The 17,094-nt window shown below is 42.6% G+C and overlaps 1 protein-coding gene across 4 annotated transcripts in view; it reads right to left on the reverse strand.

Annotated features, from left to right (window-relative positions):
* Positions 1-1,543: 1,543 nt before the first annotated feature.
* ankrd34a (ankyrin repeat domain 34A) overlaps positions 1,544-17,094 on the reverse strand; it is a 30,694-nt gene continuing 15,143 nt past the window's right edge. For 2 of the 4 annotated variants that reach the window (XM_085292984.1, XM_085292985.1), the window contains exon 2: positions 1,544-16,792. In XM_085292984.1, coding sequence (XP_085149110.1) covers positions 15,110-16,708 — 1,599 coding nt within the window. In that variant the 5' untranslated portion in view covers positions 16,709-16,792 and the 3' untranslated portion in view covers positions 1,544-15,109. The remainder of the gene's footprint in view (positions 16,793-17,094) is intronic. The other 2 variants (XR_014894501.1, XR_014894500.1) reach the window with 2 other exon arrangements.

Genomic DNA, 17,094 nt, shown 5'->3' on the forward strand with positions numbered 1-17,094 from the left:
GCCTGTGACAGCCGCCTCCCCCGCAGCTGCATCACAGACCACGCCACACCACCGCTCTGCAGTCAAAAACAGGCTGACTGCAGCCACTAAGAGTGAAAAGTATTAAACTCTCACTAAATTATATATTTTTCATCTCCGTTCAAAAGTTTCTGGACTTATTTCCATGTTTGGTTCACATCCTGTTCAACTTGTTGCTTTTTAGAAGAAGTGCTTCAGACGATTGAAGCAGTCGAGGGACAAACGTTACAAATAGTTATCTGAAATGAAAGTTGTTTAAAACAAAAATGACTGAAGGATTCATTGTGACTGAGTTTATGGCTTTAATTTTCTTTAGATGGGGCGTGAAAATATTTCTTCCTGCCATGTGGGGAATGATGTAAAACATTGGAGAACCACCACTGTAACGTGTTGTAAAGGACTTCACTCATTCAATTCATGCTTCTTTGGCAGCCCATCCTAAAGACACTATTTTCACAAAATCAAAACTTGGTGATTAAAATTGATTTTTACAGCTCATCTCTGGGAGTAAAAGTTCAGCCTTTTTTATTGCGACATTACTTCTTGAATCTGACCCTGCTTAGTGCTGGACCAATCAGAGCAGACTTGTTGAAAGTTAAACATTAAGGCTCAGACATGTATTAAGTCCAGTCTTGGACCAAAAATGTTTTTTACGTGAAGCTACAGGTTAAAATGGCTTTTCAATTAGCACTAGCTTTAATCCACATCTGGGAAACTGGTTATGAAAGTAAACGTATTACCGTATAGCCTGTATCAAGGCCCAGTGATCAATAATCTATTTTAAATATATTTAAATAAATCTAATTTTAAATAATCTGCAGATTTCTTTTAAATTGCAGTCATAAAATGTTAAAATGTACCAAACTAATCAACCACCTTCAGCCCAGAATCAAAGTGCAAAACTCTAAAATCCCCGAAGCCTGATAAATGTTCAATTTACGACACAAAGCTTTAGAGAACTCTTATTGATTGGCCAAAACGCTAAATGCAAAAGGAGACCTAACCCTAACAGGAGATAAACACCAGAAGAGAACCTGTGATTTAACACCGTGACTCTGCAATGTGAGACGATGGCTGTGTCCCAATCCAGCGACCGCATGCTTTGTAGTGCACATTTGTAGACTGATTACGTCACAACGACGCAACGAAGGCTGTCCTCAAAGAGTCCTCCAAATGCATCCTTAATTTCCCCAGATTTGAAGGCTGAGTCCGGTGTAGCCTTCGTGGCCCAACCTATCCCACAATTCATAGCGCGGCGGTGGGTGTGGATAGTTTTTTGTGAAAAAATCGCAGATGGGTGAAGCGGAGCAGCTGAAAAGTGAACTTTTAAATGTAAGTACTGAATGTTATTTATGAAGGAAATTGCCATCCCGGGTTTCCTCCGTGGCGTGAGCGATAAGCAGAGTTTTGTCCTTTCCTTCTAAGATTCCTAATTATTTAAAGTAACACTCAGGTATGCCATTCAGCGTGTTAGTACGAGCTCGGGAGCAGCTTGGGAGAACAAGAAAACAGACTGCTTTAGGTTGCCTTCCCAATCGACTCAAAGGTTTATTTGATACACAGCAGTTTATATAGATGAAAAAAAGGTTCGTGTGTCAGCTTTCCCAGTTCAAACCGGTACAGACCAAATAAGGAAACGTCTTCCTGCCTTGTGAGCAAAGAAGTATCCTGTGTGTAGTTTATCAGTTCAGCTACAATTTATGATCATCCCAGCAAAATACACTCCTAGACATAGAATACAGAGTTCTTTCATTAGTGAATTCTGAAACAAACCACCTAGCCTTTAACGAGCCTTTTCCAGGAGATAAAGAAAAAGGGAGGATGGGAGTAAGGAAGTGGTCTCATCTCTGTGGTGTTTTCGACCTTGGGGTACCAGCTTGTGAGTCCTACACATTAATTCTTGGGTCACAGAGAAAGAGAAAAACAACTAGTAGTTGGGCCTTATTGAGTAACAGTTTTCCTGTATAAAACAATATCCTGTAAATGCTACTATGGTATCAAAATATCATAACAGTTCTCCCCTTTTATCATGTAATGATAACATAGTATAAAGACAGAATGTAATAACATAATATAAAGATAAATCATAAATGTGAAACAAATCATAAATGTAACTAGTCCTTCGAGTGAGCTTAATATCAAAATCTTAAAAAGAAGAAAAGAAAAAGAAGAAAACGTCATCCTCTTCTTGAACAATCGAGTAATTCACAATCTAATGCTCAATACATACATCAGGATCATCATCGATGACATCTGACACATAATCTGGGTCAATTTGTGCCAATTGCAAATACATTGAAGTAGCTGTACTAGTAGCTATACGGGTTATCATTGAACGTACACAGGGTACCACACAACAGACAATAATCATCAAAAACATGCTGCAACGGTTACAAAGGCTACAATTAGTTCCTTCCATCTTCCAAACGTGTCCTGTAGCCACTTATGTAGCCACTGACCGTGACCTGTATTGGCAATTAGTTCTATCTGCAATGCTTCAAGTTTATTCATAGCTTGTGTGAATGAACCGTTAGGAGCGGTGTTATTGGGAATGAAAGTACAGCATATATCAACGGTTACTAAACCACAGGTACCGGTCCAATTAACAGGTAAAGCTAATCTAAGAGTATTATTGCACATCCAATAAGCATGTGGGATTGGTCTGGTCAGGCGCGTGACCATGTGTGATTTAACTAACTCCCCCCAGTCAGTATCATCTAAGACACCCTCTGGGGGAACAATGATCGATTCTCTGCTCGAACTTGAACTGTGTGTGTGTTCCTCCAGATATGATACAACTTCAGCCACAGAGACAGCTAGCCATGTCTCATTACAGCGTGCACCTGGGGAGTCAGAGAAGAATGTATAGTTATCCTTTGTATAATCTATGTGTGTGTCTGGGCCAGTTAACTTTAGTCTGCGCAGGCATATCATACTAGTATTAAAATGGAGAGGGATCTGTCCTAAGGGCAGTGAGGGTTTTAACCTATTCTTAGGGCGTTTCATTGGGGCACAGGTCCCTGCGGTGTCATCAGATAACTTCAATAATTCGCCTAATGGAGTCTCAGGGTTAGTTGGTGTGTGTGTGTGTCTAAGTAGGCAGTCGAGAGGGCTCAGAGTCAACTGTAAAGTGTCTTTAAAGAGAGCATTATCTCCGCCGATTTTCTCTAGTCCCTCAGTGAGGGGGAAACCGGATATGGGGTATCCTACTATTACCTGTTCTGGATTAGCCTTTGAACAGACATAACAGTTACTGTTTCCTAAATCACGAGCGGCTGTTCTGGCATTTTCATACCAGGCGTTAGCTCCTGTTCTAGAGGGCGCATAAGATGGTTTATTAGTGGCGTCTATGTTGCTATTTACTGATTTTAGGGAGCGTGAGGAGTGCATTAAGTAGGTGTCTTGCAAAATGGAGCATGAGGTATAGTCAGCAAAATATGACCTGCAGAAATGTGAACATGGTTGCAGTTTACAATACAAAATAGCAAAGAGAAATCCTAAGGTTAATGCGATAGATATGATAAATAACCTAAATATATAAGACAATATATAAGAAAAACAGTTCTTCAGTCGTCTCCTGGCCTGGTCCCAGGTTCGAGAGACATTGAATAAGCGTCGTATGATGACAATGGGCATTTCATTTTCTCCATTATCAGGATGAAATGAGTCTAGCTTTATCAGGTTAGACATCATGTGGTACTTTTGGCTTTCTGTTCCTGCTGGATGTTTGAGTACCTTGTTGTTGTTCTTTCAGGCGTTGTGTGTTAATCAGTGATTGTGTGTGTGTACATTGGATCCGGGCGCTGGCTCGCCTGAGATGTCATCTACCCGTGTGTTTATTTGCTCTGGATCCGGGCGCTGGCTCGCCGGAGATGTCGTCTGCTTGATCCGACGCCTGAGATGGTCAGATTGGGCTGGTCTTAACCCTGCTGGCATGAATCCACTGAGGTTGTCCGTCTGTGAGGATGCTGGTTCTTCGTCACTGCCAGTACAGTCTGGGGCTGGAACACGCGCGGCCTCCCAGAGAGTCCTTGGTTTTAGTGGCTTCTCCAACATGCGTCTCCTTGTCTCCACTGGTGGAACTGTGGAGGGGAAAGGCTGAGAGAGACAAACTTTCTGATAGTTATTATTCAGTTTTTCTACCAGGTTGTGAACATCAGTGGACAATGCAATATACATCACCTTCTACTAGCGGTGCCCCTCTTGAAGCTGACCATGGTGTTGGAAATAATCTTATTTCAAATGGAGATAATTTGGTTACTGCAGATGGAGTCATTCTAATCTCACAGAGGACTTGAGGAAGTAATTTGACCCAGGTCATTAAAGTTTTAGCACACTTTTGAATTACTTCTAATGTGAATGAAGATCCTCTATCACTGTTAATCTGGTGAGGTATTCCGAATCTGGGTATTATTTCATTGCTCAACTTTTGACAGACTACTTCTGCAGTTTCTTTTGAGGTTGGATAAGCTTCTACTCATTTACTAAATTGATCCACTATTACCAGTAAGTACTTGATGCTTCCTTGCGCTGGCATATGTGTAAAATCAATTTGTAATGTATGAAATGGAAAATCTGGTTGTGGTAAATGCTGATGTTTTGCTTTTGAGCTACCTACATTAGTTCGCGCACATGTTAGACAGGTTGCTAATATGCTTTTTACTGCATGTGATGTTTTCTCAATTACAAATCTTGATTTTATTGCCCCTATTACCCCTCTTTGTCCGACATGACTCACACAGTGAAAATGTCGGGCAAGGACTGGCATCAGGGAATATGGGAGGGCAATCAAACCCTTAAGATTTTGTATAGGCCATCTCTGTCATCTAAGGTACAGTCATTATTCTCCCAATAGGTGTAATCACATGCAGAGGCTTGCTCTTGTATGAATTTTAAATCAACATTTGTGTCTAAATAGTCTGGGAGTGTAACAAGTGGCAGCTGTAGGGGCACAGATAATACTTCCTGTGGAGGTGGGAGCTGTGATGCAGCTGCAGCCTTGGCTGTCACGTCTGCTAAGGCATTACCTGTTGCTTCGTCTGTGTCAGCTGTACTGTGTCCTTTCGTTTTTACAACTGCAACGGCCGATGGCAGCTGTATAGCCTGAAAAAGTCTTTGAACAAAATCAGAATTTAGCAATTTATTTTCCATCAGCAGATCTAAATCCTCTTTGTCTCCACAATGTGCCAAAGTCATGCACAACGCCAAATGCATAGCGGCTGTCTGTGTAAATCGTCACATGCTTATCCAAATGTAGCTCACAGGCGCGTATTAAAGCCATGAGCTCTGCTTTTTGTGCTGAGTGAAATGGTAATGAGTGAGCCTCTAGTATGATGTCAGGCAATGTCACCACTGAATAGCCACAAAGAAATGAGTTGTCATTCGGCCTTGAACAGGACCCGTCCACATAAACCGTGGCTGAGTCTGAGATCGGTGTTTGCTCTAAATCTGGACGTGGTGCTGTGGATTCCTGTATACGTGTCATGCAGTCATGATCGTCAAGCCTGTCTGAGCCATCCTGTCGGTCAGAAGAACACAGCATAGGATCAATAAATGTGCTGGCGAATCAGGTGTGCTGCTCGCTTTTATAGTGAGATTTGCATATGTTGTGTAGTTATGTTTGCTAGAATGGTCGTGACCTGGTGATTGGTGTGTAGAATAGTGTCATGTGAGAGTGTGAGCTTCTCGCAGTCCCTTATCATGATAGAGCAAGCTGCTACTGCCCTCAGGCAGGCCGGCATTCCTGAACAATTCAGGCAGCACCTTTGAGTGGCGGAGGTCAGCACTCCCTTTAATGCATTGAAAGAGACAGTCATTTCTGTGGATCACAGTATTCGAGGAGGCTTGTCTTTTTTACAACAGTCACGCAGAATGTGGTCATGAAAAGAACAGTCTGGTATCCACTGTCTGCAATAGTTCACCATGCCCAGGAAGGACAACATTTCCTTCTGTGTAGTGGGACGAGGGACAGAGGTCACAGCTTTGACCCTGTCTGCAGTCATGGAACGTTTTCCGTGAGACAGTGTGAATCCCAAATATTGAACAGAAGTCTGACAGTACTGCATTTTCTTTGCAGATGCTTTGTGGCCAGTCTTTTTGAGGTGCTGGAGAAGCATGTGTGTAGCAGTTTGACACAGTTTTTCACTTTCAGCACAGAGGAGGAGGTCATCCACATGTGGATCAGGGTGCAGCCCTGGAGGAGTGAAGCACCATTGAGAAAGCAGCAGAGCTGTCTATCATGCCTTGGGGCAAACGAGTCCAAGTGTACTGCTTATTTCTATGTGTGAATGCAAATAACGGCTGTGTGTCTTAAAAAGGAGCGGAGCATAAATCCACCACGGTAAAGTGTGTATGCAATGCATGTCAATATGCTGTGAACATCTGAAACGAGAGGTGGCAGAGGAATGTTGACTGCATTAATTTGCCTTAAGTCTTGTATGAAACGCCATACGCCAGGTTTGTTAGGCTTTGGCACAGGATTGACAGGAGTGTGGGCTTTATTGCTCCTGTAGTCAATAAATCTACTATGATGACATCTAGAGCTGCGGCTTTTTCGGCAGAAATGGGATGTTGCTTGACATATACTGGCTCGTTGTGTTTTAATAGGTGTACGTGATAAAGTCAATAAATCATATATCATTCTCACTTTTTGACCATAATGTCATATTCTGGTATTCAGCTGGCAATGTAACTGCAGAAATAGTACAGTCGATAGGGTAGGTTAGATCTATGTGACGACATTTTTCGTAACCTATGTCTGAGTTATGTAACAAAATCACTGTTTGACCTTCACTTGTGTGAGCAGTTATCATGTTGTTGAACAGTGTGAGAGAAACAAAAGTGTGGCTCCCAGTCATGGGATTACCTGTTAGTGGCGTCTGTACACGTTTTTTTTTGGCACAGTGTGTGACATAGAGTACCGGACAAAAAGGATGTTGAGTTCATTCTCTGCTGAGGGTCCAGCTGACACAGAGGATGTTCCTTCTCCATCATGTCGGTACATAGGGCAGAGAAAACATAAGCTGTTATCAGTGTCAGCAAACATTTCACCCTTTATGTTAAATTAAATACACAAATTCATTTTTGCTCTGGGTGTCTGCGGCTGCTGGAAAACTGAGCTAAATTTGCACCTCTAGCTTGTCCAACAGTGCATAAAGCGTTTTATGAATACTAGGATAGATTCATCAGGCTTCTGTTTACACATAGTTACTGCATTTAAGTCACTTTTGTCTCTGGACATTGTTAGCAGGAATTTCTTTAGATTCTTAAAGAAATCGGCGACTTTGTCATTATTTACCCTCCTTTTGTCCATAGCGGTAACATTTGATGCATCACGTCGCGGTATTCTATCATATATTTTCTACAGGACTTTTTAAGCAGACTACTTTTCTTATCACAAATGATATTCAACATTTCTACTGACCTGTTTTCTGGCGATAATCGTTCGGGATAAGGCTCCGGAAATAAATTAGAATGCATTGAACTTCTTAAGTTGTAAACAAAGTCAGTCACATAAGCACTCCCGCATGTTCTGGATACGTGATCATGGACGTCTTCACCGATTCGCGGACGTAGGTTACACGTAACCGGAAATGGGAGTTATACTGAGCCGTTATTTGAGACTTTATTTTGTATTTTATTAATTTTTGGTTTTACAGGTACTTTAGATTTTTTATCGGACCTGTCTGTGGTCTTTGAATAATTCTGACCCATGTTCAGTGATTTCCAGAGGGGTTTACACGCTAGGAGGATTTAGGTTAGTATTTTCGCTGCGGCACAGCTGAGGTCACTTTAAATTTATTGCTAGCAATTTTTGTTTGTGTGAGCAACTCTCACTTAGCGAGCAACTTCTCGCTTAACGAGCAACTTCTCGTAAAACAACAGGCAACTTCCTGTGTCTTTCTGCTTTTAATTTACTGCTTTTAACCCTTGTATGGTAATCGGGTCTGTGAGACCCGTTCAACTTCTCCCTGTGTCACTCTTTGGTGAGCAACTTCTCACTTAACGAGAAGTATTTAAGACAACAGGCAACTTCCTGTGTCACTCTTTGGTGAGCAACTTCTCACTTAACGAGAAGTATTTAAGACAACAGGCAACTTCCTGTGTCACTCTTTCTGAGTGAGCAACTTAAACAAAATTAAAATATTCAAGACAACAGGCAACTTCCTGTGTCCACCAACACCACACAAGGGTTAATTTACTTTATTCGGGGACTGAGGAAGTCAGTCAGTGTATCTCTCTGGATCACTAAGTGAAACTTCGTCAGCATATCCCGTTTTTTTTATGGATCGATCACTGAGAGAGGTATAATAGGTCTCTATATAAATATGAAAGACGCATATTTACCTTCTGTCAGTAATCCCACTTCTGACACCAAAATTGAAGGAAATTGCCATCCCGGGTTTCCTCCGTGGCGTGAGCGATAAGCAGAGTTTTGTCCTTTCCTTCTAAGATTCCTAATTATTTAAAGTAACACTCAGGTATGCCATTCAGCGTGTTAGTACGAGCTCGGGAGCAGCTTGGGAGAACAAGAAAACAGACTGCTTTAGGTTGCCTTCCCAATCGACTCAAAGGTTTATTTGATACACAGCAGTTTATATAGATGAAAAAAAGGTTCGTGTGTCAGCTTTCCCAGTTCAAACCGGTACAGACCAAATAAGGAAACGTCTTCCTGCCTTGTGAGCAAAGAAGTATCCTGTGTGTAGTTTATCAGTTCAGCTACAATTTATGATCATCCCAGCAAAATACACTCCTAGACATAGAATACAGAGTTCTTTCATTAGTGAATTCTGAAACAAACCACCTAGCCTTTAACGAGCCTTTTCCAGGAGATAAAGAAAAAGGGAGGATGGGAGTAAGGAAGTGGTCTCATCTCTGTGGTGTTTTCGACCTTGGGGTACCAGCTTGTGAGTCCTACACATTAATTCTTGGGTCACAGAGAAAGAGAAAAACAACTAGTAGTTGGGCCTTATTGAGTAACAGTTTTCCTGTATAAAACAATATCCTGTAAATGCTACTATGGTATCAAAATATCATAACAATTTATTTATGTGCGAATGTTTAATAACGAAGAACATTAAAACATGACTGTTGGCCACATGTCGGCACAGTTATGTGACATTAGTGACGTTTGTACTAACTTGGTTTTAAAGCCTTTAAATATGCGCCGTTTAATAGCTGAGCTTAATCTCACAGAGACTCTGATGATTTCATGGATAATTAAAGTCAGTCATATATCCACAAACACAACAAGCTGAAAGTCAGTGATGCTGCTCGGTTTGCAGTCCTGAACATCACGGCACAAGCAGGATCCACTGCACTGTTAATGTTAGCTATGTTATATTGCTGCCTCTGTTCGGTGGTGTCGAGCCAAACGGACTTTAACGTGTGTTTGAACGAGCTGACGGTTCACTCGTTAAGCTGAAAGAAAGATGCTTTAATCACAGCAGTCACACATGTGTCCACTGCACCATCTGGAACTCTTCTTGTTTACACTCGTAATAACACAAACACTAAATCCTGCTTCTCTGTGCTGTTGTGTAGCAGTGTGTACACCTGAGACTGTCACCTGTCTGTCTGTCCTGCACTCTCTCTCTGTTTCTTTCTCTCTGATTGTGGAATAAAAGTATGAACATGTGTTTATAAGTTACACTTGTGTTTGAATCCTGCAGCTTATCACACGTTTGATTTCCATGTGTGACAACTGCAAGTGTCCAGAGTGAGGACAGACTGAGGGACACACTGCTGCACATCATCTGTGAGGCTTTGCACCCCTGATGATCCACCAGGACAAACTCAGCAGTGTGTGAGGAAGAGGAGGAGGAAGAGCCAGCAGCAGCTGACAGATGGAGAGAATAGACAGACTGTTCCCTGTTTGTGAAGGACTGCTAGGAAAGTTTAACATAACTGTCTGTGCTGAATCAGTCTTATTAGGTAATGTTCAAATAATGTTATCATCCCAGTGTTTCCAGTGTGGGAGAAAGTACTCAGAGTACTCAGGGCCTTCAAGTTACACACTATGAAAGGCAGCAACAAGTTTAATGTTCAGAAACCTAAAGTCTGTATCAGCAGCAGAATGGAGCTAAAAGTAAATGTTTGTTCCAGTTCTATGAAGCTTTGAGTATTTTGGATCAGTAGCTGCTGTGTGTGTTGCATCATATTGCTGTAATTGTTTATATGCTTTATATATTCTGAGCTAAGTTGATCTATAGTGTTACATCATATTCTATAAGGATGTTATGTGTTTGTAGACTTTCTGCCCAGTTTGACCCATTTAGCAGAAGTCAACTTGTTTAAGGCTCTGATATCTATTCTGTGTGACTTACAGCAGTTATGACATGGTCTGATTTTCTCACCCAATAAAGGAATATTTCATATATCAGTCTACTCTTCATTCTATCAGAAACAGTTATCACAGCTCGTACATTTGCTTTTTATACATATATGTAAGCAATGAGCCAAATTAAATAATGCCAACAAATTAAATGAACAATATTTGTCTCTTATATATAATACATCTGTATATACCATGTAACAGATGCTTGTCTTTGAAGATTTATGGTGATAGGAAATATAAATAACTGCAACTTGAATCTTTACTGAAGCTCAGTATTTGACACAGAGTTCAAGCTCACTGCTGTAATAAATCTTAATTAATATAATAATAGATATATTAGCCATATTATATTTACATTACCAAAGTGTAATGACACTCGTCTCATGCGTGACATTAGCTAATTGTTATTTACTAGTTCATCTTAAAACTACCGTTAGATACAGAAATGAAGCCCAACAATCATGTTGTTACAGTCCCGTGGTCACAGCCTCAGATACTTAACTGAGGAGTTTGGCTCCACTCTTCTTCACAGCGTTGCTGAAGTTTGCTCCATTCGTTTATGCACAGCTCTCTGAGCTCTGCACTCTGGACCGCTGCAGCAGCTCCGTCTGCGCTCGCTTCAGCGTCCTGCCGATTGGTCTGAGCTTCAGCTGCGGGACACATGGCCTCACTCTGACTTTGGAATACTCTGATGTACAGGGAGTTCACGGTCCACTCGGATCGTCATCACTCCTGCACGGCGCTCACAGCGAGCCGTTTGCTGCTGTGCACTTTACTCTCGTCTGTTGCTGAAGTCTGCTGCGGCTTTACAAACCTAAGTCATGTTTTCTCCTCTTCTCTTTTAAAGCAGCCATACTTCTTTGGTCTATTTCTATTTGTGCTGTCATTAACTTCAGTGTTTAAGATGCTAACTGAGGCCTGTAGAGTGTGAGATGGAGGGCTTTGATATTTGCACAAATTGACTGCAGCCACACCAACATCCGCCTATGAACAATCCTTCTCACTGTAGAATGACGGACTTTCACATTGTGTGGAAATGATCTCATCGCTCCTCCCAGATTGATGGACAGCACCAAGAATATTGCTGATGTCTTTCATCCTGAGCACTGATAACACATTCTTGAATGCTGACAACATTTCTACTTTTATATAGGTGGCTGCTTCTTACCCTTGCGACAGGCGAGACCTGAGTCTGGAAACTGCCCTGGCAGGCAGAGCTGGGTTTTTCCCTTTTATAAGCACAGGTGCAGGTAATTTGTTGATCTCTTGTGTGAACCTGGAGTTGTGTGAATACTGGGTCTAAGCAGCGCTATTTGGCCTTTTTAGCTTTTCTACAACAGCTTGGTGTGGCCTTCTGTTAGTGAGGTAGTCCCCAGATAACGTTCTGCTTGAGTTTTGGCAGAGGTTTAAAGTTATTTGTACCCCAGTAGCAAGAAACTGTGTGGAAACTTGCCGGGGGCAGTTAACTGAAAAACAGACATGAGGCAAAGTGGGAGGGATATTCCTTCTGAGGTAACCTGCTCAGTGTAAGTAATGTCCCGTTTTAATTTACAGATAGCCAATGGCTGCTGGGCCGACGTCCTTGGATGTCTGTGTCTGCTGCCATGTGTTCTGAGGCTGATTTAATTTGACAGTGAAGAGCTGAGAACTGTTCTGATGGTTGTGGCTGTTTATTTGGTCTATTTGTTAATTATCTCATCGTATCAGCACCCATTAATGTACGGATTGTGTTTTAGCACCGCAGACAGCGAAGGCGCCACGTGGAAGCTGATCCTTTTTCTCGCCGCTTTTACATGTACATAGAATAAAATAGAATACAAATGCTATTTTATTCAATTGTGTATATAGTATTTTATTCTATTCTATTGTGTACAGTTGTGTACAGTATCTTATTGATATTTTATTCCAGTCTTTATTTTTTTCTAATTTTTCTATGTAACTTTGCACTGTCCACGCGTGGGACTAATAAAGGTTATATTATCTTACCGCGGTGACGGGCATTGAAGAGTTTCTATGACACATCGTCAAGTGTGGATTGCCGTTTAATGTGTTCGTTTTTAATATATTCCCCTCAGCGCTTGTCTGTCTCCCACCTACAATTGTCTTGTGTGCTCCTGTTACCTGTTTAGAACAGTTGTTTTTGTATTAGGATTAGCCTTGTGGACTGACTGCATACCTACGGCTCATCCTACTGCAATGGGTGCCTCCCTCGGGTAACACCATGTTGATGCCTATAGAACTAGTAACAGTGGGCTTGGTTTTTTCACAGGATTATATATAAATAAAAGTGAACTGAGGGGGTCATAGGTTCAGCTGTGAGATGAGGACACGCCCCAGTTTCCAACGATTTTTCCACCTGTTTATTAATAAAGGTGCTTCTGATTTAAAACCTGCTAACATCTCAGAATAAAATGAGTGAACTGACTTTTTCTGCCCAAGCTGCTCCTTTAACAGGGTCCCCTCGTGCTGAAACAGGTGTAGTGTATAACATTACAGATTTGTTTTTCAGTACTTACAGTGTGAACTGGTTTCTTTGGAGTATCATAAACAATAAACCAATGTTTCTCAACACAAGTTCAATCAAAATATCATCTCTGAAAGTACAGACACAGGAAACGGGTAAAATAAAGATGGGTTTCCACAGATATACCAACTATTATATTGACTATAGATCATTACAGTACATACAGCGCAGTAGGTAGTTTTACACGTTATCAATCAAACAGGAGCGTATAAATAAATATGTCAGCTTTATGAATGAAAACAAGTTAGTTTGCAGCAGGACGTTTGTGTCTTCATCTGGTAGCAGGAGGAAAATGGAAATGACCTCAGTGCAAATTGTGCATCTGTAAACATCAAAGGAGTCTGATTATTTCTCTTTAGGCCAGTTCAGGTCTGAGTGGAGGAGAGGATGAGAAATTCGGAGGAATCTGAGGAGCTTTCTGTGGCTAAACATTCAGACAATTAAATGAAGGTAAGGAGAGCTTCACCCACAAGTTTCAACTTCAACCTGCTGGAAATCTCTGAGGGAGCTACAACGGTGAAACGAATTACCACGTGTATGAGCAAATATGTTAAAGAGCTCTAGTATTGGGTAATTTCAGTTATCCTTTCTTTTATTCATTAAACTGATCTTGGGTTGGAGTTCTTCATCGAGCTTTCCTTGGATGTAAGAATTTTACACCAATATTGTGGATCTCCTACTGGTCATCCAGAGGTACTGCAGTTTGTCTGTGGCAAAACGATGCAACAGGAAGCTGTTCATCTGTTTGCCACACTATAAAGAAGTAATCGTGACTGTCACTGGAAGACATTAAACACTGTATATCAAATTATGGCCCACTAGGCCAGAACCAACCCACCGACTGCTCCAGGACTTTAGTCAAATGCGTGGCTGACTGCGGTGATACCAGCATTTACTTTGCATGGAAAATTTCAAGTACTTCTGCATGATGTTTGACTCATAAAGAATAAATATCAACGTTTTCTAGTTCAAAAATACTCAACATTAACATTTTATGCTTTTGAGGACCCACTGTAACCTACAAGTTGTAATGCACATGCACCGTATGAAAAGCAGGTGATCGCTGTGTCAGTTACATATGTCATATGGTTTATTAGGAACTGAAGGCATGCAGATGGTGTAAATAATCTTCCTTCTGAATTTAATTTAAATTTTAGATGTTTTAAGAATTCCCCCTTGTATGTCAGCACAGTGGCCATGCTGATCAGGGGGAGCCGGGCCTCTGCACAAACAAGGTAAGTATATCCTCATAACTCACTGTATTTAAAGTGATTTTCAAGCACTTTGGTTTCTTAAAGATGCCAGAACAGTATTTGTGATCAAGAATACGTAGTTTGATTTAAAATGCAGCTTTCGTACTAATATGTTAAAACAAATTAGGACTACCTGTGAAGACACTGCTGACAAGCGTCACGCAATGTCACTGAACAGCCACATAAAGCACCATTACTTAATTTAATACAGGTTTGTAAACAGCTTCGTAAGAAAATAAGGTCTCACATGTTGATCGTTATTTAGTTTCTTGGATTTAATATTTATTTTATTCGAATTTTGAAAGCAGTACAATTTGATATTTTCTACTTGTTATTTTCAGAGCCCATGATCTTGCACATGATCTGCGTGTGGACGTACACGTCCATGAACACGTCTCTGCGTGTGGACGAACACGTCTCTGCGTGTGGACGAACACGTCTCTGCATGTGGACGTACACGTCTGCGTGTGGACGTACACGTCTATGAACACGTCTCTGCGTGTGGACGTACACGTCTAGGAACTCTCTATATACTTGAGTCTCATCAGAAACGCTTTTTCAATAACCTAAAAAAGAAGTCTAATCAACTTAATACTGCTATCACCTGCATGAACCTGCACAGACATGCACACGTCATCATATTCTCAGAATAATCTGATTCCTGAAGATGTGATGTTATATATGAAAGGTAATCGGTAAGGTGATAGAGTCTAACTGCATGTTGCAATGATCTTTAATGTTGGTTGGATTAAACTCATACTGACCTCACAGTTTCACACCAGGAACAGACAAAACCTGTATTAAACCTAAACTCTTCTCAGGTGAATTGAGTCCTTGTTGGTGCAGCTCTCCTTAAAGACCACACCATGGTATTAATTTGAGTTCATCTGTGATGATCTAATGGAGATGCTTCACAGTAAATCAACCCCTGATAAGTCTCTGCAGCTACCCTTTGCTTTGCTCCCTTGTCTTCATTCATCAATCCCCGTTGGACTCAATGACTTTTTCCGCCAGAATCTCCTGGAAGGTCGAAAGCTGCTTCATCTGCTCTGTCTGCATTGAGTGTCTCCTCATCAGCTTCTTCTTCATCTTGAAGTCTGGGCCCCGTTTGGGTGAGGCTGGGGCTACTGGAACCAGGATCTTGTGTCCGGAGTTGATGGGGGAGGTGGGTTTCCCATTGGCCCGGATGTCAGGGATGGGTCTCTGCGGGTTGATGTTAAGCGGAGGCAAGAAGCCGGGCCTGGTGTGGGAGATGTGGTCCAGCAGCAGGGTCCCAGAGCCCCGGCGCTCCAGGAGCCCTGGGCCACGCCGTCGCATAGTGATGGGAGAAACTGAGTTGGGGATGTTTTCCAGAGACTCCCTGGAAGAACTGGTGACCAGGGACAAGGGGGAAGCGTTGTACCTCCTCCGTTCTACCGAAATCCTCCCAGAGTCCGGTGATCCAGGAATGGACTCTGGACAAAGGTGGGTATCTGACTCATAGTGCTCCATCCGTGTGAGCTTGGGGTGAGCTAGGGCTCGGGCCACAACTGTCCCAGGTCCAGCAGCGTTCTCCTGGGATTCTGGAGCTGTGTTCCTGCGGTAGAGGATCTGGTGCTGCTGCACTTTGTCAGCCCACGATGGACCAGACAGCCCTGCGCAGTCCTCAGAGCAGGATCGGTCAATGAGTTTAGGGGATGTGGGGTCGTGCGTCTCAATGCTGTGACGCCGTGACAATAGTGGCCTCACCGGCTCTGTGACAGTCAGTCCGTTCATCTCTGTGATCGTCTTGTTCAGGTTGCTGTTGCCCTCCTCCTCCTCCAGACCTCCATCCACCCGGTCCTGGGGAACCCCACTGAGAACTGAAGGTGCCACCAGGCCCCACGGTTCTGAGTTCAGACGCTTAAGCAGTTTACGGGGAGGTGGCCTCTTCTCACCTGGAGGTCGAGCTGAAGGTAAAGGTAATGCTGAGGTGAGTTTGAAGCTGAAGATCCCTTCCTCATCTTTGTCTCCTGCAGGGGAGGAGGTGCCAATCTCCACCTCAGAGGGTGACATACAGGCAGGAGACAGTTTGTCCACAATGCCTGGGGATGGTGGGGAGTTGAGGTACTGTTTGGTCTTCTTGGTGCCTGACGGAGATGTGTCGGTGGTGATGATGATCACCTCCTTGCCCTTGGCCTTGCAGGAGTCCAGCAGAACCTGCAGGGTGTCACGGTCCCCTTTGTTGATGGCGTGGACAAGAGCAGAGGAACCAGAGTAGTCTTTGAGGCTGGGATCGGCTCCGTTCTCCAGCAGCAGTGACACCACCTCCTTTCCTGCCTGCTCTGCACAGGCATGCATCAGCGCTGTCCGGCCACTCTTATCGGGGATGTTCGGGTCAGCTCCTTTCTCCAACAGATACCTCACCATCCTCTGCCGGGTCTGTGGGTCATCGTAGCTTGCTAAGCAGGCAGCAGAGATGGGCGTCTCGCCACGCTCATTGCCCTCATTGATGTAAGCGCCACCCTCGAGCAGCAGGCGGGTCAGCCTCAACTTCCCCTGGAAGACAGCTTTGAGGAGGGCATTCCCCTCAGTCTGCAGGGGTCCTCCATCGCCCATGATCCCTTGCCTCTCCTCAGACCTCCTGCCCACAGGATGCTGGCTTAATGCTGAATCTCCATCCTCCTTGATAAGTTACATGACCTGCAGAAAAAGTACATTGAGGTGAGTCCACCTGAATAAAAAAAACATGCTAACATGATGGAACCAAAGATACTATTTCAATTCTATGGAGTTTTTAACCACTGATATTTATTGAAACTCTCTCTGAGTTGACGTCAGTAATAACTTCCTCATCCTATTCTCATCAATTCTGTTGTACATGTACAATGACAATAAAAGACTATCTTATTGTATTCTCCAAATCATCAATGTGACTTATAGACCCTTCTTTCCTACAAGACTGCTCAAAGAATTCCTACCATTAATCAATACTTCAATCTTAA

The sequence above is a fragment of the Mchenga conophoros genome, linkage group LG11 (genome assembly GCF_057382185.1).
Source record: "Mchenga conophoros isolate Kocher_MC1m ecotype Shallow Benthic linkage group LG11, M_conophoros_male_GT1.1, whole genome shotgun sequence".
In the NCBI taxonomy this organism is placed as follows: domain Eukaryota; kingdom Metazoa; phylum Chordata; class Actinopteri; order Cichliformes; family Cichlidae; genus Mchenga; species Mchenga conophoros.